At 38.5% G+C, this 26088-nt stretch overlaps 1 protein-coding gene across 7 annotated transcripts in view; it reads right to left on the reverse strand.

Moving 5' to 3' along the window:
* WDFY4 (WDFY family member 4) overlaps window positions 1-26088 on the reverse strand; it is a 127763-nt gene that overhangs the window by 62019 nt on the left and 39656 nt on the right. For 6 of the 7 annotated variants that reach the window (XM_042818027.1, XM_042818026.1, XM_042818029.1 and 3 more), the window contains exons 19-40: window positions 25381-25599; window positions 24272-24456; window positions 22271-22502; window positions 20304-20455; window positions 19655-19766; window positions 19333-19523; window positions 17588-17740; window positions 16599-16672; window positions 15594-15755; window positions 13886-13977; window positions 12823-12922; window positions 11895-12100; window positions 11111-11280; window positions 10477-10602; window positions 9614-9775; window positions 9281-9478; window positions 7945-8062; window positions 7325-7482; window positions 6657-6895; window positions 5433-5542; window positions 4401-4592; window positions 3862-4001 (exon numbers count right to left, since the gene is read on the reverse strand). In XM_042818027.1, the coding sequence (XP_042673961.1) occupies window positions 3862-4001; window positions 4401-4592; window positions 5433-5542; window positions 6657-6895; window positions 7325-7482; window positions 7945-8062; window positions 9281-9478; window positions 9614-9775; window positions 10477-10602; window positions 11111-11280; window positions 11895-12100; window positions 12823-12922; window positions 13886-13977; window positions 15594-15755; window positions 16599-16672; window positions 17588-17740; window positions 19333-19523; window positions 19655-19766; window positions 20304-20455; window positions 22271-22502; window positions 24272-24456; window positions 25381-25599 (3491 nt within the window). Of the gene's footprint in view, window positions 1-3861; window positions 4002-4400; window positions 4593-5432; window positions 5543-6656; window positions 6896-7324; window positions 7483-7944; window positions 8063-9280; window positions 9479-9613; window positions 9776-10476; window positions 10603-11110; window positions 11281-11894; window positions 12101-12822; window positions 12923-13885; window positions 13978-15593; window positions 15756-16598; window positions 16673-17587; window positions 17741-19332; window positions 19545-19654; window positions 19767-20303; window positions 20456-22270; window positions 22503-24271; window positions 24457-25380; window positions 25600-26088 lie in introns of those variants that run through there. The other variant, XM_042818032.1, reaches the window with a different exon arrangement.

A 26088-nucleotide genomic window follows, 5' to 3' on the forward strand; every position in this document is an offset into this window, starting at 1 on the left:
CAGTAGAACATAATGTCAACTTCACAGTGCACTGTTGGTAGATGGTTAATGAACTTAATTAGATAATTAGTGATGTTAATTATCCTTCTATTATGAAGACAAAAATGTTACACAAGTAATGCACTTTTCTAAGAAATACCATTATGTATGCTTGTTTTAACTCAGTTAACTTGAAAAGCTGGTAGAAAACTAACAGAATGACTGATAAGAAAAATATTTGTTTAAATAATAATTGTGATTATGTTTCAGAAATTTTTTATTTTTTATTTCACCTTCCACGAACTGTTAAGCATGCCCTTCCCTGTATCCCAAATGTTACACGTACATTTATAAGTTCGTTTTGTCCAATCCCTCCCTGTTCTTCACTACTCCTACTACAGTCATTTAATGAAGGAGGCTGTAACAATACAGGATAAAAGCAGCTAGTGTTGGAAGGCACTGACCCACTACAGGCAGCTGAACAAAATGTTGAGCTTTACATTTTGGGTGATTGTGGCCAAGTCCCTAAGCTCACATCCATCTCCCACGGATATCAAAAAGTCACTGGCAGCATGTTGAGTGTTAACATTCATTTATATGCTGGGGCCAACTATTCTCTGCCCCAGCAAGAGTCTGGAGATGCACATCAGCCTTCCAGTTCAGATATAGATATCTGCACACGAATTGTGTGACCCAATAGATTGTGAATGATCTAAGAATTTTAGTTTCTAACAAGTAATTTCTCCACACTCCTTTGTACCTAATGCAAAAATCTGTATATATACAGCAGTCAAAACTGGGAAACAACATTAACAGCCAGAAGAGAACTGAGAACAGGAGAGAAGTTTTGTAGTCTTTTTTGATTGACTCATGGAGGGAGGGTGGGGGGGAGGCAGGACTAATTCTGTACCTGTGATGTAGTTGTGATTTGTTCCAGATAAGTCAGTCAGTCTTGACACTGTACAAAACAAGTTAAAAGCTTCCTGTACAGTTTGTAAGTGCTAAAGAAGCACCTGCCTTTGTCTAAATGTGGCTTGCTCTAAATCCATAGGTAATGTTACTACTGCTTCATGTTCTTTAATCTGACTCCTTATTGAATGCAAATAATAACTCACTAATCAACACCCTTTTCCTCCCTGTACTGTACTTGAAAGCAAAGCTTTCAAATTTTGACTGGCTTCCTACACCATTCTCAAATTCACAAATATTTTTCTCACTTAGGAACAACAGTGCTTAGCTCTCAGTAAATATATTCCATCTAGAGTACTGTGTCCAGTTGGAAGACCCACAGTAGAAGAAAGAGATGGAGATGCAGGATGGAGTCCTGCAAAGGATCACTAACATGAGCAAGGATTTGAGCATCTCTTACATGAGGAAAGATAGGGAGAGTTGAGACTATGTTGTCTAGGAAAAAGAGAAGGTTCGAGGGATTCTCAATATGTATAAAATGTCTAATAGTGTTTGCAGATGCATATCTGAAGGCTAGTGCTTTCAGTGGCACAGTGACAGGACAGTGGGCACAAACAAATGGATGTGCCATCTGAACATCAAGAAACTTTCTTATTGTGAATGTGACTGAGCACTGAAGTTGCCCAGAGTGCTTGTGGAATTCAAGTTTTTGGAGACACTCAGAAACTATCTGCTCTAGGTGACGCTGTTTGATTAACAGCTTGATGAACAAGATGGGATACCTTCCAACTTCAGCCTTTATATGATCGTTACCTTTTTCCTTCAACAGATGCATTTAAGATAAGAGACCATAATATAACACCAAATCAAGTTCCAAGTGTTCTTTGACATTATTTACACATTTTTCCATTGCAGACATTTTGACACTAAATTAGTAAGAGACTATTTTCATCTATCAATCCCTAGTTGTAATGTATAGTCATTTCTATACTGGTACAGCAGTGTAGAGACACTCTGCAAGTCCAAAAAACTTAATCCAGAATACAATTAAATTAAATCTGCAGAAGCTTATCAATTGCATTTGATGGGAATCTCATTTACTTTAAATGTAACTGGTGCTCCCAGCTTACTTTGATACTGAGAAAGCCATATTTTATTTTTCTTATGAAGGAAAAGGACTATGGAAAACCATGTTTTTTTCCCCTTATAAATTTTTATCTCTGCAAAGTGTAGCAATCTTTTTCAAATATTGGCTGGAGGGAGAAGTAGGGAGAGGGAGAGTGGAGAACAATATTTGGAACTGTAGCTTTGCATCTCAGTGAGAGGAACAATTTATCAGAGGTACGGAGCTGTCAGTCCTTGACATGATAAGGAATAACATCAGATGAGTAATGTTTCCTTCAGACTCAGCTCCTTTAATTACAAGCCGCTTCCTTGCAGAAGAGAGACAGAAGATGCAGAAACACCAATTTCATGCACTTGTGCCTGAATAATGTCTTTGTGCTGCCTTTTCCAGATGGCAACCTTTTCACTGGAGGAACTAATGATGTGGGCATATTTAGGGAAAAACCAATAACGGAGTCTTTAACCTTCAACAGCAGAAAGCATGTTGTACAAAATGTTCCTTGGGATACATTTACAAATATCAATTACATTGCTCACTGAGGTGTAATCAGCTGTAATAATCAAAATTAATTTTAAAAAATAATTAAACAGACCCCAGGGCAAATAGTCGATGCTCTTGCAGTATGACATCACAGTCTACATATGTACCTGAGCAGAACTTGCTCACTCTAAGCAGCAAATGATTTTAAGGAATGAGAAGGATGCTGTGGCACACTGAAAAAAAGACTGCTCCTCAGCAAGGCACTATCATCAGGCACATTACTTGGGTATCATAGTTTCTCATCAATACACCTGAAAATGAAGCAGTGATCACTGGAGATAAAGTTTCAGCCTGCCGCAACTTGAGCTTGAGGATTCAAATGCCTTTAGCTGGTGCTGTAGCAGACAGTCTCTTCAATAGAAGAGAAGACCTTGATACGTTCTGCACCGCATTAAGATGAGAATGCCAAGTTTTAAGGTGACCCACTGAATCAGCTCTGAATAGTTTGTCAATGCAGTGCTTCCCCACCCCATAGCTACTCTAACCCCAGCGCACACAACTAACTGGTTTTCTGGACAATCACCTAGCAAAAAAAACACAGAAATGTCTCTCTCTCCATGTGTAAAAAGCACTACTAAAGAACTAACAGATAATGTTGACAAGCAGGATTTAAGTCATTAAATGGGAGGTACATGAAGGAAGATGAAAAGCATGGATGACCAGAAATACTATTAACAAACCCAGTTGGTAGCACAACTTCTGAACTTCCTTTTCCACAGAGGCATGAATTCCTAAATACTGGACATGCATAAAGTTTCTCCAGCAAAAATAGCTACACATGCACACAAAATGACAGTGTTTCTAGGATAAACCATGTTTTCTTACCCCATGTGAGCTACATAATCATTCCATACATGGGCAGATGATCTGTTAGTCTAAAGCTATTTCACAATACGTCAGTGCTGCTCCAAGACTGATCTAATAAACTCTAGATGACTGATTATGGTCACGTAGATACCTCTGTCCAGTCTGCATGAGTGCGCCAACACTACTGCAAAAACACTTGGACTGCCCTCAGAGAGTTCCAACATTGCTTATTAACTTAAGCTCTAGATCATCTCCCACCTCATTCACTGAAAGGCAAACTCAAAGTAAAGCTTCCTGGCAATTGCTATCCAGGAGGTCAGAAAAAATTACTCATCTTTTCTAGTCTTGAATGCTAGGAAAGCAACTTTAGTAGCAATGGGTGTCTAATTTCCAAAGGGAACATTTCAGAGATACCCAGAAGCCTTCCAAATCCAGACAAATTCTCCAGAACCATGCCAGAGGAAAAGGAGAGACAAAAAAAGACAAAAAGCAGGTGTTACCTCAGATTTGCATGTTATTTCCTTTGTATTTCGGCTAGGCATCAATCTCATAGCTGAAGAGAGGCTTTCACTCCAGGAATTATGCTTGCTTTGAGACAGGCCTAGTACTGATTTATTCTGAAGAACTCTCTTTTCAGATGCTGTCAGCCCAAAAAGAAAAAAAAGATCTTGAAGTTGAGCTTTTGGGAAGGTCGTGTATAATGTATCATCTTACACTAGCGAACACCGAACACCTTGTACTTACAAGAACATTGAAAGCCTGTGTTTGAAAGTCTTACTGAGGTTTACCATAGAAAATTGTCATTGGGATGACCTTCACCCAAATACCTCCCCCCCCCCCCCCATTAAACTATTACATTATATGGGATACAATTATCAAAGAATGTCTTTCTTGCAGGTCAACACAGAAAACAGTTACAGTAGTAAATTACTAAAAATAAGATGAGTACAGCCAAGGAATCAGCAGTTTTACATTATGTGCTGTATTTACTGCAACGCCTTTGCTTGCTAAAGTGAATATTATGTAAAAAAGTAGAGACCTAGAAAATTTTGCCAAGACTTTGCCATCATTTCTTCCCATAAAGGAGTGATCTCAGTTATCTTTATATCCCTTTCTCTGTCACTTCCTTTTACAGAGAGATCCATGTTGTAAATGTCCTCCAGTGCCTGCCGCCTCTGTGAGATGAGCTGCTTCCAGATGTTTTCTATTGTTCTCAGAATCTCCTGATGAACTAAGACAACAAAATGAACGAAGAATCAATTTATCAGTAGCATGTCAAGCAGCAGATAAAGTAAAAACATCTAATTTGGAAAAACACTGCTGGAGTCTGTAAAGTTGTTCATTCTACTCACTGCCTCCACACATTCAAAGCCAGACTATTTAGTCTAATACACAAAAACACATTTCAGCTGCCTGAGTGAAATGAGTAGGAGCTACAAATGATTCTTTCTGTTCATCTCTCAAAAAACATCTCATCAGAAGTTTGATGATCTTATCACATGGAGTTCTAAAGCACCTAAATGTGATTCCTCAAGAATCAGCGATGGTGAGAGGAAACAATCCAAACATGGCAAGTCATAAAACAATCTGATATAGCAGCAGGAGCTGTACAAGGAAGTGCTGAGCTGTTCTGCTGTCTTTCCTTGCAAGTCAGACCAACTTGGAGTATCCCTCTGCAATATGGTTCAATTGACAGACTCCTCAATGAATCGTGCCCATATATTTTCACATTTTTCTCTAAAGAGCCACATGCTTCTTCCTATGTATAAGAGATAATCTATATGCATCCTGAAAAAAAGAATCAGAACTATAAATAGCAAGTAGCAGTGCACTGATAGTGGTCATGATCTGATGAAGAGATTGCTAAACATATCTATTATTCCCAAGGACATGGAATATGAATTTGGAATTAAAATATATTGCATAAAAAAATCCTTTTCTACTACATGATTTGCAGCTCCTATAAACTCTAAAGAGAATTCAGCAGTGTGTGCACAAGCTGTATGGATAGCCGTCTGGGCCAGGCACTTCCCTACTCTGTAAGCTGATGTCAGTGTGTGCAATGAATTACCATCATCTGGAGTAGGCAGGCTGCCCACCTCTTCTTCACTGGGTGCAAGGAAAATTTGGTGATATGAAGCCAGTTTTGGTTTTGCATCCACCCCAAAACCTTCTGGATAGCTATGGCAAAAGAAAAGGAGAGCATGTGAGGAAAGGAGATGTAGAAAACCAAGAACAGTGAAAAAAGCTAGAGATATTTCCTCTCATCCTCTCCTATCTGATTCATGTAGCAGGTCAATATTCCCAGGTTCAATTGCTTACAACAACCAATCAGATGACACTGCAGAATTTACTGGAAATGGAAACTAAATGACAGCCAATCTGTCTTTTCAAGTTATGGAGCACTCATTAAGATCCTATGGATCACTATGTTTTACATATGCAGTCTTATCCCTGTAATCCATGGTGTAGCTACCATTTACCTCAATTAGCCAAAGCACAGGACTGTTCTGAGGTAGCCAAATCCACCTCCACCATCTACCTCTTCTACATCTCTCCTGAGCACCTTGTATGCAACCTCTTTGCTCTAAATTTCCTCGCTGGAGTTATCTCCCATTATGCAGTAAACACTGTGTTGCTATATCTTAGAGCTGATCTGCTTACTTATTCAGTTTACAAAAGCCACATACTTTAGCACCATGGTACTTGTATCACGTATTATTACAGTTAAGAACATCCTGGCCAAAAAAAATTACAGTTGTTAGGGTGTGGAGTGTCAGAGAATAGGTAAAGAACACCAGGAATTTCAGATAAACAGTAGTACTCAAAGTAAATGTCTGGTGGCTTTATGAAGTTTGTTACAACTCATACATGGATCCAGAAATGCTATCAATAGCTGGGGAATAAAAGATCACGACCCTTCTTAAAATCCATGCAGGTAAAATGGACCGTCACAAAATCTAAAGCAGCTTGAGAGACCCCAAATGGTCAGGAAGTTCATGAACTGAGAAGACTAGAGATTGAAAGAATCAAGCAGGAAAGCATCCCCTAGCATTTGCCCTGCTCTCATTCTTTTCTAAGGGCCAGAATTAGACGATGTAGGAGTCAGGGCCACCTAGATCTTTGTTCTGACCTACTGAAGGCACTTGTAACATACTGTATTATAGTATATAATACTGTAACATAGTATTATTTCAACTGAAAGCAGGCACCACTGCAAGATGCCCCTTTCTGTACCCACTGCTATACATGATAGCACAGAGTTAAGTAGACATACTGAGACAAACATTTGTACCTGCCAGAATTCAGTTGGCAAAGGCAGTGCATTAGGCAGATAACGAAATTATTACTTGAGTTGTAAGTTGCAAAAATAATGTCCCACTGCTCCTGCAGAACACTGAGAGCATTCAGGACATTAAACTGTTCTGGAAGTGACTGTTGTGGCCTGGAGAGGCAGTAGAGGATGGCTCTGTTTAAACAGCTGTACATGGTACTGAGGTAAACATCCTTTTGAGAAACAGGGGCTTCTAAGACCTGTGAAAATAAAAAAATAAAAAAAAAAAACAGTAGCGTACTTGGCTTGTTCAAAGAACTCCCATCACCAAGGATCCATTCCTTTCACTTCTTTTAGTTGTTGTAAAGTTATTTCAGGAATATTCCCCCAGACCATTGGTTAGGTACGAACTCACTCTTCCAGTAGTTCTGTGAAAGTCTCTTGAATTGTGGAAGAGTAATTTTTTCTCATTCAATAATACATGTGTAGGCAACAGACAGTGGCACAGGCAGAAGAGCTAACAGTCTAGCTCTGGTTGTCATTCACAGCCACAATGAGCTAATGCAAGAAAACAGGAATAACAACAATAAGCAGATTACAGCCATTTTCTTGAGAATTGTGGCATCACCACCATGCTGTGAAACAGAAAATGTTGACAATGGTTTGAATAAGTCTTACATGTGACTTACCCTTGTAATCTGCTTGGCAATGAAGAGCAGGATTTGCTTGGAGTCCGCGGCAAACATTTTGCTGTTCATTTTCTCAATCAGCTTCTGAGCAAAATAAGTAACGTTCATCATGGATACAGATGCAGTTGATTCTGAAGAGCTATGAAGATCACTATTCCCTGGAGAGGATACAAGAGGGTGATCATCCCAGAAACATACTGGGATGTAAAATAAGTGAGATCTGAGACTATCAGAGCTGAGTCTTAATGGATTGATGTCTATTACTCAGAGGTGGGACGTGTCTAAGAAAACTCTATGTCTAGCAGAAACAAGTTAATTAGACCGGAGGGACAGAATCAATCTCACTAAAATGCTGTCATGAAGGACTGGTCCCACCAATGACTCAGCAAGTACAGCAGCAACAACTAAGTTAACAAGGGCTGTTTCCAGAAGCACGCAAGGAATATCCTAAGTTTACATGTTACAAAACTACAGTAATTCATGCAATCTGGTCTGTGGCAGAATTAAACACACAGACCAGATTGTTGAATAGAGTCCTACATATTGTTTCCAAGTCTGCCTAATAGTTACAGCTAAACAACAAATGTCAGCTAACTAATGATCTGCATCTCACCACTCACCTCTTGGTCTTGTTTTCCCTTCGTCTTGGCTGACGGCATTGAAGATATCCATAGCAGAAAGCAAGACTTTTGTCTGAAAGTGTTTCTTCTGCTCACTGGTGGCATCCTCTGGAGAAGCCTGTATAGTCACCATGTACACATTACTACAGCAGAAAAACACCTAGAAAGTTAAACTCTGAAATTCATTTCTAGCCTTTATTCAAAGGCCTTTAATTTCAGTAGATCTTGTTTGGTAAAAGTTGTGCTCACAGTAATGAGAAGAGATTCCAAGTGAAGCAGCATAACCTGAGATAGCTTACATTGTCAAACATCTCCCTTAACACCCTAGGCACTGCTTTAGAAAGATAAGGAGAAAAAAAAAAACAGAAAGAACAATAACTCTATTTCATTTCCATGCTTTAATCCTTGCTAAGGGCATATGAAAAGCTGATGCAAGGTGACAAGTTATCTTTCTCATCATATTCACGGAGAACTGGCAAACAAAGGCAAAACAATAGTTCTCCTAGAAAGCCTGTGAAAAGTACATGCCTGGACAGTCAACAGACAACAAATGTAGCAGCAGACCCTCATACCCTATCTGTCAGAACAGAACATCTTACATAGGTCTACACTCTAACAGAGAGCCAGCACAATGCCCTTCTGCATACTGAGCACAAGTGAAGTTTTGCACAAGGGTAGAATGGAGGCTCACAGGTGGTTCCCAAGAAATCTTGTCCTCAGTGAATCTGGACTATTGACAATTTGCTGATTTAATCTTTCCAGTGCTCTGAGTGATTGGAATTCATAACCAAGGTTCAATTGTTACAGTTAATTGTTGATTGTTTTTATTCATCTATTTTAAGAGATGATTTGGGGTTATTTGGGTACTGAAAAGAAATTGGGGAAAAAAAAAGAACAGTATACAGTAATGCTTCATGTAAAATCTTTTGGTCTCAGAATTCAAGGGGTAGTTCTAATGATACATAGGCATTACTAAGGAAAAGGAAAATTTTCCATGCCTTACTTTAATGTTAGGTTTTTCCTGAAAAATGCATTTGCTGTTGTCTAAAGGTAGCATTCTCTTAGTTGACATGAATGCAGAGTAGGTAGAAAAGAAGTCTCTTCCTTGCAGATAAGGTTAGAATTCCATTAAGTATGTTGTCCAGATCTGCCAGAAAGTTATGCATGCTAAGAGCTGTGATCCAGCCTTGTTCCGGGCTGCTGACATTGCTCACTGAACACATCTCTTCGTCACTCTTAGCCCTTCACTAGGCCACTAGCACGTTAACTGCCTTCTGTCCTTCCACCCCTATTGCAAAGCAGAGCAGCAAAAAGAACTGAAGACTACAAAAGAAACCTCAAGAAGCAGCTCAAGTGGATGTCCTTGTTTGTTTGCTGGGATGTTGAGAAGACTGTCCATCAGGAGGATGTGCATGAAATCCCACACTTGTTTCTTGGCAGGATGTGGGAGGCATGGGAGAGAAGAAGAATCAGTACAGCCCTTCCCTTCAGCAATTGCTGGACCATCAGGAGTCAAAAGACCTTCAGAACCTCCCTGTAAAACATGGATGAACAAGAAAGGGATTTTAATTTACAACCTTTTTTTTTTTTTTTTTTTTTTTTTTTTTTTTTTTTTTTTTAAATCAGCAACACATTTCTGAAGGATTTGTGCTGCCTCGCATTCACATACCTTGGGTGTTCCAGAATGGAAGGCAACTACAGCCAAAGTTTTCAACAAGTCAGGACAGTGCCACACTGGGTCCTGAGTATAACTGTGATAGATCAAGCATAGAAATTGTATAACATTCCCCGGATAGACAATCTCCCAGGAGACTTCTGCACCTGCAATGGGCTGAACACAAACACCCACCTGGTCAAGGCAGCATTCCATACTTAGATAAAGCTTATCTTTGCTCCTTTACAGGTATTCCTAAGCTGGTAAGCAAACACCACCACCACCACAGGGAAGCCAGAAAAGGCACAAATACCTAACTCCCAGCTTGCAGGCTGAAGATTTACCCAATCAAGATTTCTTATTATACCTTTCTTATCATAAAGAATGAGCAAAATGGGCGATGCTGGGAGTAAAACCCTAATCTCTATGTTCAGAATTCTTAAACGTAAGCTTATTGCATCAAACGTGCAAACATTTGAAGCCCATTTTGAAGCTCACAGTTAGGCTCAGTACTGTTACGAACCTCTAACACTCACATAATTTGTTATGCTATTCAACTTCCACTTTTCCTTGTGTATGGGAACTGCTGAGTCACGGCCTGAACCTCTGATTGATCACCTGAGGTGAGCAATGAGTCAGCCAGAGGAGCACAGGCGAAGGCAATTCTAGACCTATTTAAGAGCTGGCTACCAGTGGGGAAGTATCTCTTCTGGAAATCTGCTCTGCTAGAGTTTTGTAAGTGAGCCCAGGATAGGGGTAAGCTTTCTATCTATTCTCTCTTTGTTATCATTATCTACTTTGCCAAACTCTTGTTTACTTTGTAATTATAACATTTTAATATTCATTGATTTATATGCACCTTGCTACAAAAGCCTTACCTTGTCCACAATGGCTCTAACCATTTCTAGCAGTAAAGCAGCTGCCTCTGCACACAACCCATTTTTGAGGACATTCTCTGTATCATGCTGCTGCAAGATCCACTGCAACATAGAGTCAAGATCCCCCTACATCAGGAAGACATATTTTTAAGAAGGGATCAGATTTATGACACATCAAGAACACCACCTGCTCAAAGAAAAAAAAAATTACAAAACCTCAATTCACATCTTCACATCTAACCCTAATGTATTGTCCCCTTCTGAAAGACATCTTTGGCATTATTTGTGGGGAGGAAAGCCTTACGCCTTCTCAGGACACCAGGAAGAAGTACCCAAATCCACTAACTTTGAGATTTTAATGAGTCCTGACAACATAGGAACAGATACGAAAACTAATCTGAATTGCCTTCTAATGTGCATTAGGTATTAAAAGACTTGAAGAAATCTGCTCTGAACACATTTCCTGAAATCAAACTTAACATACTTCATTCTTAAAGTGTGAATGATTGATTTTTAACTATCACAAAAACTAAGTATGGTAGCTTTCTTGTAAATCCTGCCATACAAAAGGCCATAGAATGTCAAAGTAGTAAAGTTACAGCAGCTTCATGCTTGTCCACTACTTCTTTCTTACCTTGGCTGCTTCAGGTGGCTCACTGTATGGAGTTGCAAGAAAGAGCCCTGCCACCAGCAAGTAGATCTCAGGGATGTGGACATGATCAGTCAGACATTTTTGCAACACAGAAAACCCAAAAATCAAGATGGAGCCACTGTTAGGTACCAGAGGATGAGTTTTTAAATTATCTTTAAAAGAAAAGGAAAACATTCTGAGAAAGTGTCTACAAATGAATAACATATTAGAAATAAGATTACTGACTCAACTTTATCCTCCTTTGTATGTGCCCTAGGCCACTCGTAACTCTGCTAGATCTCAACATTAGAAGTTCACAAAACTACTTAAGACTAAAACGTAGCAATTTTTCCCATTGCCACTTTTGTTACAGGAGACTGTCCCTGAATTTTTCCTCTTTTCTCTTTATTCTTGCCTAACCACAGATCTATTGCCAAGCTGGGAAGAAGGTGAAAAAAAAATACTTAGAAAAAAGAAAGCTGAAAAAAACTTAAAGGAAGATAAGATTCAGCACACAAGCTGACATTTGAAATCTTCACAGGCTTGTGATGTAACTTGATTTTAAACATGAAAAAATTCATGTCTGCAAACTCTCATCAGAAAAGCCAACAACTCCAGTGCAACCAAGCAGCTTCCTTCCACTTTTCACCCCAGAAGAGCTGAGGTACTAGGATAAGCCCACCCTGAAAAGTAACACCAGTTCTTGGTCTAACCAGATTAAAGAGAATTCTGCTACTGAGTTTGATCAAGGGATTGTTTCAGGAGCATTAAACCAACACACACGTACCCATTAGAATATTCAATCCAGCAGTGCTGTTTTCCAGCCAACGGCCAGCCACTATCCCTTCCTTGAACTTGTTCAGCAGCAAACGATTGTGTAAAAAGTACAGCAGTAGCTTGATTCCTAGCACAACTGTGCTAGAGTGCAGGTAGCTCTGCGTGAACAGTAGAAACCAGTCTGGCCCTAAAGTTAAAAAAGCTTCCTCTTGTGCCCTAGAATAAACAGAGAAATGAAAATACGTGGAAAGAGATAGGGTAAATAAAAGTTTCCTCTCTTTCAAAATCACCTCTGAGTAATTTTGACACCCAAGTTTTTCTGGAAAAATTCTGATTAAAGTTTTGCTGCAGCACAGACTGATGAAGATGTAAAGACATTTGCAGTTCAAGCCATTTCATTCTCGCTAAATTCAACATCTTTTTACAAAAAGCTTATTAGCATTATGTTCCCTCTGAGAATCAATAACTGATATAAACTACATCACCAACTAGGTCTTTCAACCTAGGAAATTCAAAATTCCAGTTTAAATTCTGAAGTCCAATGTAAGTTAACAAATGGAAATGCACAGTTACAGCATCCAGCAATCCTCCTTTTGCTTATTCAAGGTACAACTATAACGGCATGTTTATGACTGATAAGGGATTTTAATTCCACGTTCGCTTTTCAGACAGTTGAGATTTTTCCAACTCTTGTCATGAAGAAACAGCAAACTCTTCATTCCTTCGAGATCTTTTTTAGAAAACTTGAAACTTTGTTGCTTTTTTTCTTTAATGGAGATGACTGTGAACCCAGATAAATTATTGCCAAAACAATTATGAATCTGCTCTGATCTTATCCTTTTTCTAACACGCAAATAACATTGTGTTTTGTCATGATCAAACATCAAAAAAGAGGAAGTCTAGAGGAATCATTTTTACCTCCCAAATTTTCTACTTACTCAGAGGACAGATGAATTTTGGCTGAGCAAATTACATCTAACAGCATCTTCAGTAACTGGTTTCGAAGCCAGATTGTCTTTCCAGATGTTTGGCTTAAGGCTATAAATATCAGAAAGTATTAAGACTAATGAAGAAACTAAACACACGTTCCATTGCTTTGATGAACAACCTTGTTTGCATTACATTATCCCAATGGAAGTACTTCCAATGGTTCTTACAAAGTAAAAAGATGCCAATATCAGATTTTACATATAAGAATTTCTACAAAAATTAGAAATGACTACTGCTTACATTATAAAAGTTCTGTCTTCAGAGCTTCTTAAAACTCATCTGAACTACGCGTTGAATAATAATCCATAGGAAGCAATCTCAAGTTAACTAGAGAGGAAAAAGTGAATAGGAAGCATTTGCTAGCTGTGATGTCTATTCTATAGGTACAAACTACAGTTATCGGTGTCTGCCTCATATTGCTTAGAGGTGCAATAACCCATATCGTCTAAACTGAGAGATCACAGGCAAGAAGAGTCAGTTGTTTGGAAGCTCCTCCATACGTAGGAGACTTAAATGAATGGAAATACTTAATAGGTGCAGAGCTCCGTACAATTATCTGCTATAAGTGTAGCAAGTCATTCATAGAAAATCCAGGTTGTCAAATGAAATTTTATTCCATCCAGTACGTTGGAAGCAATTTCAATGTAATTGGCCTTCATTTCAGTGTGCATCTGTGAAATCCAACATTATGTGTAAGGTCTGGACAACACAGTTAAAATATTGGTGGCTTAGCAGAGAGGAGGATCCTGCTAAAGACCGGGTCTTCCCACATGAATATTGTGACTAACACTCCATTATTCTTCACACTGGGACTTTGTAACAATGCAACTCTTCCCCACACTTTTATGTCACATGAGCATAGCCTATCCCTTGCCAGCCAGTCGTCTGAGTTGCATCTCTTCCTGTCACTGGCGGCAGCAGCATTACGTTACATTTAGAGTTCATCATGCTGTAGGAAAGAGGGGATGTCAGCCATCTATGAGAACATATGCACCAAAGGTAGTTCCTCACCTTCACTGGGCATCTCAGCTGTACTGTCCAGGCATAGCTGATTTTCATCCACAGAAGAGGGCTTCAAAGTGTAAACAAGGAACAAACCAATCCTTCCAGAGAAAGAAGGCAGCAGTTTTGGTCAGCAGAATAAAAAGATTTGTCTAATTAACTTGAGATAACATATATACCCTAATGTTCATTAACAATGAATGTTAATGATGACTGCTAGAAATTCTAACAGCTGCAGAAACAAGCTTGAAATAGGAAGGTAAAACTTTATAACCTAGGAAGTAAAAAAGATATTTGTCTAATGTAAATAATGTCTATTCTACTGTGCATGTGGTTTTATCTCCTAATTTTAAAGGTCTTTTACTCTAACTATGGCAATACTGGGTTAAGCACTCTGCTTACATAAAGCTGGAGACAGGGACAGACTCTGAACTTGGGATACTTGGATATCACTGTCACTAGCATTTAGTTTCCAATTGTAAAGAAGAAAGTAGAGAAGCCTCAGCAGCTACTCAGGAAGGAAAACTGGCAACTTCTTTTCATCAGTAGTTTGCCTTAACCCATTAACTGGTTATGCAGATAGATGCAACATACACAATTTGTGCAGGTGCATAACCTCCAGCCCATGTTTAAGGTGTTCCTTGAAGGATAGAATATCATTTGTTCTGCAGGAATGGTCCAACAGCTGAGCATAAAATCTGGGAGCAATAGAAACCTCAGCACCTTTTAGTGCTGCAGAGAGCCTGCTATAGTCTCTATTCTCAGGCAGGTTAAAGGATGGTGACTGTTTTTATCCACTTATGCAGCACCAATTGGCCTGACAACCAACGCAATTACCATACAAAATAACTATTTATGAGATTTTAAAAGTTTCATGCTCACTCCTTAGCATAATACAAATGTGATGTAACAAATCCATTGCTCATACATCTGTGGAAAAAAAAAGCCACAGAACACAGGCCAACTCATACAGCCCAAGGTAGGAACACACATCAGACAATTTCACCAGTAAAATATTGGGGCTAGCAGCAAGTTCATGTTAGCTTACTCCACAGTAATCACTTGAGATACTTTTACCTGTCAATAGAGCTAACAGCTGACTGCAGAGACCACAAATTTCAGCAACTGCCTCTACAATGTACTTGGTCAAAGACAGAGCTTTAAAACAGCTGTCTTCTGTGCAGTGCATTTACTTTGTGTTAAGTGGGAACATAAATAGGACACTGCATTCTATGGAAAGCAAACAAGCATTGAAACACTTCATTTCATGAATTCCTGACAATTACATGTTTAGCTGACAGAAATTCGAAAGTACGAAAAGTACAGTTGCTGGGATACAAGTCAAGCCAATATGATTGAGTACATAGATAAGTGAGGCCACGTTCCAGTACTAAAGGGGTTGCAATACTTCAGGGGCAGGCTTTAGTGAGACCAAATATTAAGTACAGACACTACATAGTCCCAGCCGTATCAGTGGGACTATTTATGCCTTCATTTTAAGGGCCATCACCCAGCCTGTGAGTTACATAAACGTAAGCTTAAGTAACACTGTTTTGAAGGCATAAGAGTCATTAATCAGTGGGGATTTTGGAGTTGCCAGAGATTTGGGGCTCCTACCAAAGGTGAGCTTAGAGAAGTTCTATCAGATTTCTCTCCAACACAGGCAGGAGAATAGCTCACCTGCAAACTGAGAAAAAGCAATAGACTTGAATGTTACCTGAGAACATCCTTTGTGTTAAAGTATCCTTGCAGCAGGTGGGATAGGATAGTGCAGACCACAGTGATCCTGGAGTTACTGATTTCAGGATCACTGAAGAGGAAAATGAGCTTCGGTACCATTTGCACCTGGTGGGCAACTTCAGCATTCTGACATCCACCTCTGCATAAAAGCACAGGGACTATTAAAAGCTTTTACTGGAAAGAACAAAAATTGCTGGGTTTCAGCAAATCAGGTTGCATTGATATTTTGCACCTTTGGCTTCTAATGCTGCCTTGGCAACCAACCAAACGTTGTCAGGCAAATTGAATATTTTCGACATAGCGTCAACAATGGAGATCTAAAGACGTCTGTGTGTGTTTTCCACCTTTTGTATCTGCCCTCTCCGCAGGAAACTGCTGCATTTCAGTGAGTTCAAAGAAAATACTATTGACTTGTCAAGCAGTGAGTTGGTGGTAATAAATGCTGTTCTTGTAAAACTCGGCAAGGGACATCAAATAGCTCTGCAGAAATCTTTCTGGTGCCAAATGAAGAAACCTAGCATCCTGCTGTACTCAGCCCTTCTGTATTGCTGCATCTCTTCAGATACGTTTAACTCTAGTGAACTGGTTAAGAAAGTATACTTTCTTTAAAAAAAAAAAAAAAAAAAAAAAAAAAAAAAAAACATCATAGTTGCTTTAAACACATGACTTCTACCCCTACCCTTTTATTTTTTTTTTTTTAAATAAATTCCACACTCCTTCAAAGATTCAGATGCCTCTCCCTAACATGCATTTTAACTTTCATTGTGCGCTCATAGTTCCATATAAAGAAGGTCACCAGCAAGCTTTTCCTAGTCTGGTCTTGCTGTCATCTGTCTGATCAAATCACCAACTCCACACCTGAAGTTTCAGATGAGTGCAGATGAATCGTTCACACAGAATCCAATCATTCCAACTAGGATAGGGCCCACATCAATCTCTCAGTCTCAGCCACATGCAGCTGATTTAAATACTAGCTGTGTACCTGGAGCACTGCAAGATCTCCACAAGATGTGCAAAAAGAATAAGGTCAAGATTTTCTGGTGCTTTCATCCAAAGCTGAAAGATAAAGGAAAGCAGAGATTTTACTACTGTGATGAACTGACAGTACAGTAACCTGTGGCAGAGGAAGAGCAGTAAGTGGCTCAGAGACGATAACCTCAAACTGCTAATCTCTGAATGACAGTGTGCAGAATTTGTTATCATGCATGTGTACAAAGATTAAACAGTAAATTTAAAGTTTAAAGTAAACAGTAAAACAAACAAACAAACAAAAAATATTCTCAGCACTGTATGAATGGTTTCTGCAGTTTGGGAAGGAGAAACACAGTAACAGGTATATTTGTGCAGGCAAAGAAAGAAGTGAAAAGGATGCCTAAGAAGTACATCCACTCTCAGGGAACACAATTTATAGGAGGAGCGTGAAAATCACAGTACTCCTCTGTGGAATAAAGAGCTAAAACAAAGCCATATCTAGAATTAAAAATAAGCTATCAAATACCACAAATGAAGGAATATTTTATTTCTGACACAGTAACTTCCAGACATTCTGTGCCATATAGATATTGCTTGGAGAAAGAGATCAGGAAGGTGGAAAGGTACAGTGTTTATTTCCCTGCAGGGATGTAACAAGGAGAAGCACAAAGCCTCAGACTTGCTTCTCACCAAAGCAAGCTATTTCCATACAGGCACTAGAAAACCCAACCCAGTGCCAAAGAAATCCTACTTATGAGACATGAGGAACAGGCCCTCAGGCTCTACAGAAACACTCCAGGAACTGCAACAGGGCATGACATGGAGCCACAGTGTCAGAGCAGCAGCCGTTCCAGGACCCAGAACCTCATAAGGTGAGCCATGGTGTGAAATACCAGCACACACCACTACATCCCAGAAATCAGATTCAGAAGGTGCTATGAGCAAACTATACTTTATACAATAAGGGCATCTTTTTTTAAGTCAAACCCACAGTTTTACCTCAAAGTTGCAGAGAATATACTGGAATGCATTATAATTCTTGATAACTGAAGACCCAAAACCAAGTTCAGCCGTGCCCACTAGGGAGAACATTAACTGTAAAATCCTGTTGTTTAACAGCTGTGTTTTCCTCTTTAACAGGTATGTCAGCAACTGGAAAAAAAACAACACGTTAAATATTTTCTGAACACACAAATTGTAACCCTATTTTTAAATCCAAGTCAAATACACCATTTGCCTGGCTGCAGCAGTCATACATGTGTTCATACAACATAACATGGTGCATAAGCATCGTGAAGTAAAAATTTGAGCTCAAATTGAGACAAACTCATGTGATAAGTGAAAAGTTAAATTTTTGAAGGTGTTTGAAAATTGTGCCATTGAGCAGGCACACCATATATACCATATTATGTTGAATGCAGTTTGTGAAATGCAACATACAAATTGTAAATAGCCATTTACAGTAAGTCATTTCAAATAATCACAGTAGATTTTCTACTCTGTTCTTTAAGATGCAAAGTGTGCTAGTTAAAAAAATTATACTGATCTCTTCAAATGAAAGACATCTTTGTGAATCTTTTCCAGTGCTTCAACTGAAGCAATTTTTAATTATTCAAACAATTCCTGGTACAGTGAGAAAAACATTCAGCAAATCACTACAGTTTAAATAACTTGGGAGGAATAGACTTCCTTTGAAAATACATATCAACACATGCTTATCACTCACCTACTTAAAATTAAAAAAAGGTTCAGACATCTAAAGAGCAAAATCGTTCCATTGCCACATGATGAGAATACTTTTTAGCACAGAGTAGAAAGGAACAGCTTGTGCACAATCTACTAATCATCTAGAAGAAAGTATTGAGCAAGAAGTACCTAAGTATGATAAATATATTCATAGGAATGAGGATCAATTCATGAAAAATTGACAAACTGGGAACATGGAAACTTTATAATCAATCATTCATGAAGCCCTAACATTAACAGTGTTTTGCTTGAAACCATCTCTGCGCAATATGAGACTGCTTAGCCTACAAAGCATAAATAAAGTAAGCAATATTGAACTGAAACTCCACACTCCAGTCTTAAAACACCCAGTATTACATACATAGTGTTCAAAACTTGCCCTTTCTCTCTGAAACAACCAAACTCTCAAGTCTAAACAGCTTTCAGTTTTGAAAGATCAATTTACAACAGGCTTACATTCAAAATGCAGACAGCACTTATTTCTTTCAGCACAATTCTTCATAGATAGTAAAGACCGAAGCATAGGAATTCCCTATCAACCCTATGCTATACAGTCTCTGAAAATGAATCTGAGGCTGGATGAACCACAGCCAAAATGTAGATCTGTTAGAGAACTGGTCTTTGTGGGAGGAGTGAAGCACGTTGGTAAGAGGTGGATAATTCAGACACCTGCCACACTGATTTCACTAACTATACACAATATTCTTAACATAAAGAAATGACACCTTTCATTATTAGACCATGTCTGACCAAGATGCATCACCTGCACAAGTGGATATAAAGTTACATATGTTCCCAGAAATCGTAATTCCAGAAAACAAGGAATTCTGAAGAGAACTGTAAGCACAGGATTTCCATATTCCCCCCTCCAAGATCCCAGAGCTTATACAGCTCCAATCTTTAGGGCTGGTAGCCAATATATTCTAAAACGTGTCAGTGACAATGAATAAGGCCTTCTAAAGGAAAGACAATACCCAGGAGGACAAAAGATTACCCACCTGGTATCCCCCAATGTGTCTCATCAATTTTTCACTCATTGGGCTACTGTTTAGGATGGAGTTCAGAACTTTGACAGCTGCATACATGGTGTGGTCATCAGAGGCCATAGCAATGAGACCCAGGAGAATGGAAGGACCTCCAATGAAGTTCAGGCTAGTAGCTGCTGGAGAGGACTTGAATACTCTTACCCCTAGGAAATTGTAGTGTTACTCTGTCAGGAAGTCAGACAGACTATATCTATTATCAGACAGTGACAGACCCAACTCTTAAACAAAACCATACAACACAAACCTCAGAAACATTAAAGCATTGTGCATTTACCATATTGGCCCACAGCAACTGATCCAATGGTCCGCAAGGAACCTGAGAGGTGTCCAGCTATATTCTTGGCCAATAATATTGGAGTCGAAGCATCCCGAGAACTAATCCCAATCTGAAACAGATAAGAGACATCCTAGGAAAAATTTGGAGTTACTGGGAGACAAAAAGAAACAGGATCTAATATTTCAGGTTTTTTACTTTTAGAATACAAAAAATGTTCTGTATATAAAAACTGATTTTTTTTTTCCCTCTAAGTTGATCATTAGGACAAACATCCACCCACCAAAAACACTGCACAACTCTTTCTTTGACATGTCAAGTAGGCCTGGCACTGTCATGACTGCAATAATAGGGTATGAAAAATCATTGAAAAGGCTTTGAGTAAATGAATTATCCTTAGACCTTAAAATTATGGCATCTGATGCTGTTTCAAGAAAGGCTTTCAATATTGTGTTCACACTGTTCTATCTATTTCTCTCTATAGATGAAAACTAAAGCAATTAATAAAGTAAAGGAATGGGTAAAGGAGCTGAAATGATTCACTAAAGATATGGAATGAAGAAAAGTCACAAATGTTGCTCAGGTAAACCAAACAGAAATGAAAAAAAAAAACATTTGAAAGAAATGAGGAATAAGGAGAACAAGAGACCTCTTTAGCAACCAGACGGCCATCCACTTCATTGTAGGAGCTCTTTATGTCTTGAATGGTACTGAAAGATGAGCACACCGCATTGATTCCAAAAGAAATCTTCTCTTCTGCCACCAGCTGTGCAGGATTCTGTTCACTATATTGGTTCTCACCTAAAATGAGAAACTGTAAGCCTCCGAAACAATTTTTCAACTTCAGCAAGACAGAAGAGAGGAAGTTGAAAAATAATCGGAGGAAAACAGAGTTCAGACAGGAACTTAATTTTGACTTAACTAGAGTTAGAAAAATCCCTGAATCTTCAACCCAGTGCATGGCAGCTTGCCAACACAAGCACCAGAAGATGAGCTTAGTTTGTCTCCTTGTTTCTTCTTTGTCAATCATCCATATGCTACATCCTATCCCAGATCCCATGAAACTCAGAAGTCCAGAAAATAAATTCTCGTCCAGTCAGTATAAACAGTCAAGACAGAAAACATTTCAGATTCCTTCCACATTTCTGTGGGCTTTCTCAGATAGGTGCAGGGATTCATGTGCCAGAAAGTAAAGGACAAGGGCAAAAGTTCAGAGCTTCCAACTTATAACATATAGGAAGCTACCAAAACATCCCAAATTCAGAAGTTTATCAATTGTATGAAGTTATATGCTTTTCTTTAAAGGAGTTTTTATTCCTACTTACACATGGAAAAGTAATATGTAATCTCTTTTAAAAAATCTTGACCATTTCATAAAGTGGAAAAATGTTGATTTATGAAACTGTTTAATAATGCTCAAGACAGTTCCTAAAAGCAAATAGAATTATAGCACAGTATTCGGGGTTTTCATGCTGAAACTTAAATCAAAGTTCCTATTTGAAAATTTTCTCTGGATATTTTGATGGAATAGGAATATGTAAGATACTTCCCAAAGGGGGGCAGAGAGAAGGATCATTTCACAATGATCTGATTATGTCATGATTTTTCTGCAAAAGGACATCAAAGTCCTTGACCTGGAGTCAAATGTCTGCAATACACATTTAGTTCTGAAGTCATCTGGGAAGACCCGCATGCAGAAGAGAACAAGCATCACAGACTTGCAAACTCAGTACTTCAAAAAACAAACAAACAAACAAACAAACAAAAAAAAACAAATCCACCTGACTCTTATCAGTATTTTATTTTATTTTATTTTATTTTTTTTTAAATTTTAGGGATGTATTTTTCATCTAATTTATCTTTCAACCCCACACATCCTCCTGTACCCTGACTTAGAGATTTCACCACCCCTCCCCCCACACACACAATATTCTGAAGGAAGACTTTCAGCCAGTCTCTTCACTCTGTTTTAGCACATCATTAGGTGGGGCTATTCTGTTCTTTTCTAACAGGAAATGATCATCCTATTTCACCGCTGATTTATAATATAGAGAGGAATGCATTACTTGTTGAACAAATAGTAATCAATAACTGAAATGTTTTATCTGCTTGCTTAAAAATTGAAGCTAATAATATGCTTTAGTTAAAAAGCCTCTTCATTAAATGGAATGTAACTTATTCCTCTACCCCTCCTCTTTACCCTACTTTGCGGACATTTGCAATGACAGATGTTTCTTTCACTGCCATATTTTTCTCTAGTACCATAAATGCAGAAAATCTCTGTTACAAAGCTCCATCCTTAACATTTGTGCAACAGAAACTGCAATCTTACATCTGAAGGAAATATTATCCCTCTTTAAAAAAAAAAAAAAATCGGGTAAAATTAATTCCTCCTATTCCTTTTTTTTTTTTTTTTTTTTTTTTTTTTCCTGTTTTGCAGTATGTTAAAAGATCCTCATTGCATCTTACTGCAATTTTGTACAACTTCCATCATCATGGAATTCCAGGCTTCTACAGAGAACTTTATGCACAGCTATCATTCTAATGGCAGTTAAAAAAAAAAAAAACAACTTTGCCCTGAAAAACAAATAGCGTCAGAGAAGAATTATCACATACCTTGAAGCTGTACTGCTTGGAAGTTGCTATAATACTGTGGACCAAGCTTATTAATCATCTCCATGGTTTCCACAGAAATGGCTTCTTCAAACAAGTATGTGGGGCCAAGGCGCCAAATCAAGGAGGACTTCTGTTTCCAAACTCGAGGCGTAGCTATGTACCCATAGACATCAATAAAAGACGACGGATCCATGGAAATACAATTACCTGGTAACATCTGGAAATACCGCATCTGCAATAGAGGAAGAATTTAGTGAGGGGACTCAGCACACTCATTGCCCCTTTAGGTCCTGGTCTTGTTCCAAAAGGCACAACCTGTCTCCTCTTTCCTCAGTGAAGTCTCACAACTGTATAAGATGATTATCATCAACTACTGCTTAGAATTTGGACTTTCATAAGTAACACAAACATAAGCATCATGAGAAGTTCAAAGCTATTTGTTTGTTTAGGGAACACACTCAAAATCATTTCAAGTGTTGACAAACAAAATTTTCTGTTTTTAACTTCGTAACTCAGACTGACTTTCAGCACAGGAAGCCAAATTGTGCCTTGTATTAGCCACTCAGAGAGCAAACAGCTTTTGAAGAGCACGAAGTGCCCAAGTGCATTAGTTAGCATCAGTGCAAGCTAAGTAGACCAGTTATTTTTGGTAGCAAAATAAAGATTCCGCTTCCTCAACTGAGACAATTCTAGAAAGAACTAGCTAGAATGTTTTTTGTACTGTACAGTACTTCAGTGCTTCACTCAGCCTCCAGCAACCTGCTGTTAGTGAGACTGCTGGAACTGACCAGTCTCTTACCGCTGAGATACGTAGCACAGTGCTGGTCAGTAACAAGAGACAGGGCTCAGTGCTTAAATGAATGACCATTAGTTCTGGTGCAACGTCATACACCTCTCCCCCCCACCACAACCCAAAAGCAGTTTTTGACGTTAACAACTATTGCACAATTATCGTTTATTACACAGTCTTCTTTTCACTGTAAGTCAGTGTTTGCATCATGTCTGAGATCCTAGCATAGGGACCATCTTTTATTTGCTAAATGCTTGTTTTATTTATTATGAGCTGTTTCACTGTATGTTAAACATATTTTCTATGAATTCTTTAATCAATTGCAATGCTGAGGCCTAGTTTTATTGATAAATTTCAGCCTCATTTGAAGGAAGGCAAATTAAATTTTCATTCTTGAAATTGATGTAGGTCCCAAAAGACATTTAGAAGACAGATCATTTTTCTCAAGTATGTGAAAGAGAATATTTGGAATTAAGCAGGTTGCTTTTACAAAGGAAGTAGAAAGCACACAAGTGAGCTCTGCATATATTAAGACTGATTTGAAGCATGGGAACTGATTGGAGGAGACCAAGGTTGCAAGTTCCAATTAATAAAAGGAATCAAAAAACATCACAAACCAAAACACACCACACCAATTAGAGCTGCAATAGAAATAGGCTGCATTTTCAACGCTCATGCATTCAATATCTATAAATCAAATCACTGTAATTATGTGAGATTAACTTCAAACCCAGGAGCATTATGATAATAGAAACTAAGAGCTCTTCTCATTTGTCCTGTTGCTTTCTTGTGATATCTCACACAAACTATGAACTCTAGCTCACCATTTTTCTATGTGAAAACCACTTTGCAGAGAACAGACTGCAAGGAAAGTACACCTGCTTTTCATGAACACAACTCAGGGCTACCTGTAAACCAAGCTGAGTATAACAACTCAATATTGCCAAGTTATCTGCTCACTAGGGGGAGGGGAAACAAGAAAAAACAATGTAGTTCAAAGCATCAGTGTAAGCTGATAAACTTCTGGGCAGCAGCACAGATATTTCCTACTTCATACGGATCTCTCTTTCCATTCAGGTGCAGTGTGTATATGCATATCTTATGTAAGCAAATATGGTTACACTGAGCAGATGTGGTATATGCAAAATGATACAAAAACGAAATGCTATAAAAGGCTAAGCTGTAAGGTATAAGTTCTGTGCAGTTCTCACCTTTGCAGAGCCAAGCATCTGACCATTTATAAATGCAGACACAATGCAGTTCTTCTTTGCTTCCTTAGCAACTGTCACTGTGAGATGATGCCACTGGCCAGTGACCAGCAGCTTGCCACAGTCAAACTGAACTTGCTCTGGAAATGGGGAGATATTTTGGACCTCTCCCTCAGGTTCCATGATATCTAACAACAAAAACAGTGGACAGTCAACAGGAAGTCTCTCTCACCTCCCCCTGTTCCTCTGGAACACAACTATCAAATGTGACAGAAATAAGAAGTCTGTGAATAGAGAATGAGCTGATGCTGTCCCACTGAATGTCTAAAACTTACCCTAAAGGGACCTGAGACTTACACAACTTCCAAGACTCCGAATCCTCCAGGAGTCTGCTTGAATGCTGTAAAACTAGAGAGAACTAGAACAAATTCAAAATACTAGCTGGAATGAGAACCCTTTAGGCTACCCAATGACACAGATAACAGAAATAAATTCCTAGCACATTCAATAGGTAAAACTCTGTAAATTAATTTGTAGTTCTTATGAAAAAAGGCAAGCTGGGATTTTTTACTTCACTCACAGAAAGCAAATTACTCACAGCTTGAAATGTGTGTGAATACTACACACATGAAATTCCCACCTACTATTCTCATTCCATTTCCATCCTTCTCTAGAAAGTTCAATCAAATCCACATTTGAAGTACTTACTGTACTCAATGAGGACAAAGGGACAAATGCTAATAAGGAAAGATGATGAATAGGCTGGCATGAGAGGAAACATGCAAAGCGAGGAAAAAAATAAGCTGTTTGATTAGGAAGCTAGACTGCTCCAAAACTCCTCAGTCCTACTCTCCAAACCTATAAGCTGTCATACTAGGACAGAAACCAGCTGGTTCCTCAAATTCAATCTCCACAGCTTTGCATAGTAATATAGCTCATTTTCAAAAGTTTCCCTAGAGTATCCATTAGTTTCATCACTTATTGCAGTCCACAAGATAATTCTCAATGCTTAAAGCAAACTTAAATACGATGAAGAAGAAAACTGAAGAGACAAAGTGTCATTAACACACCACTGCAGGACAATACTGCAGCTTGACTGAGAAAAGCCTCACCAAGTGGCTGGAATTCTACTTCTTCTGTGGAAATGACCAAGGAACAGTCCTGAGGAGAGAAGCTTACTGAAAAGCAAACAAATTCTTGCTCTGTTCTTGACATGTGCCTCACAATAGTCAGGAAACGGAGTGGGTGACTGTTGTGCACCACGCCAAATTTGCTAACCAGAAACCAACAAGAGAGAGTCAGACCACTTGAGGGAGGGAACATCCTGCTGCCTGTAGATAGGAAACAAAAGGTAGTTAGAAAGGTGGTTTCTCTCTATGCAGGCACTAGCAGACTTTTTGGTGTTTGATTTGTAACACAACATTAGAATTTGAGATTTAATTTCCCATCTGTTTTACTAGATTTTACTACCTATCTTCAATATCAGAGACTGCATACGCAAAGGCAATTATAAGTGTGTATAATTGAAGTATATTATTAGTATAATTATTAGTATAATTGAAATATACAAGTGTGTATAATTGAAGTAAAACTGACTGCTGAGATATTATTACTGATCCGTGTATCACAGACTTCATCATTTGGGTAGCACCAAGCCATAAAAAACTTTAAACAAACTCCATAACAATCAGGAAGCAAAAGGTACAGGAGGAATAACCACTTCCCACTAAACGGAATAGAGGATTTTCAGGTATAGGAAAATCTCATTGAACATTAACTGACAATTTCTACTCTCCTTGGAACTTTAAAATCTGGTATTT

Source organism: Centrocercus urophasianus, unplaced genomic scaffold, assembly GCF_019232065.1.
Source record: "Centrocercus urophasianus isolate 14NV4802_14NV808 unplaced genomic scaffold, USGS_Curo_1.0 seq_17, whole genome shotgun sequence".
NCBI classification, from domain to species: domain Eukaryota; kingdom Metazoa; phylum Chordata; class Aves; order Galliformes; family Phasianidae; genus Centrocercus; species Centrocercus urophasianus.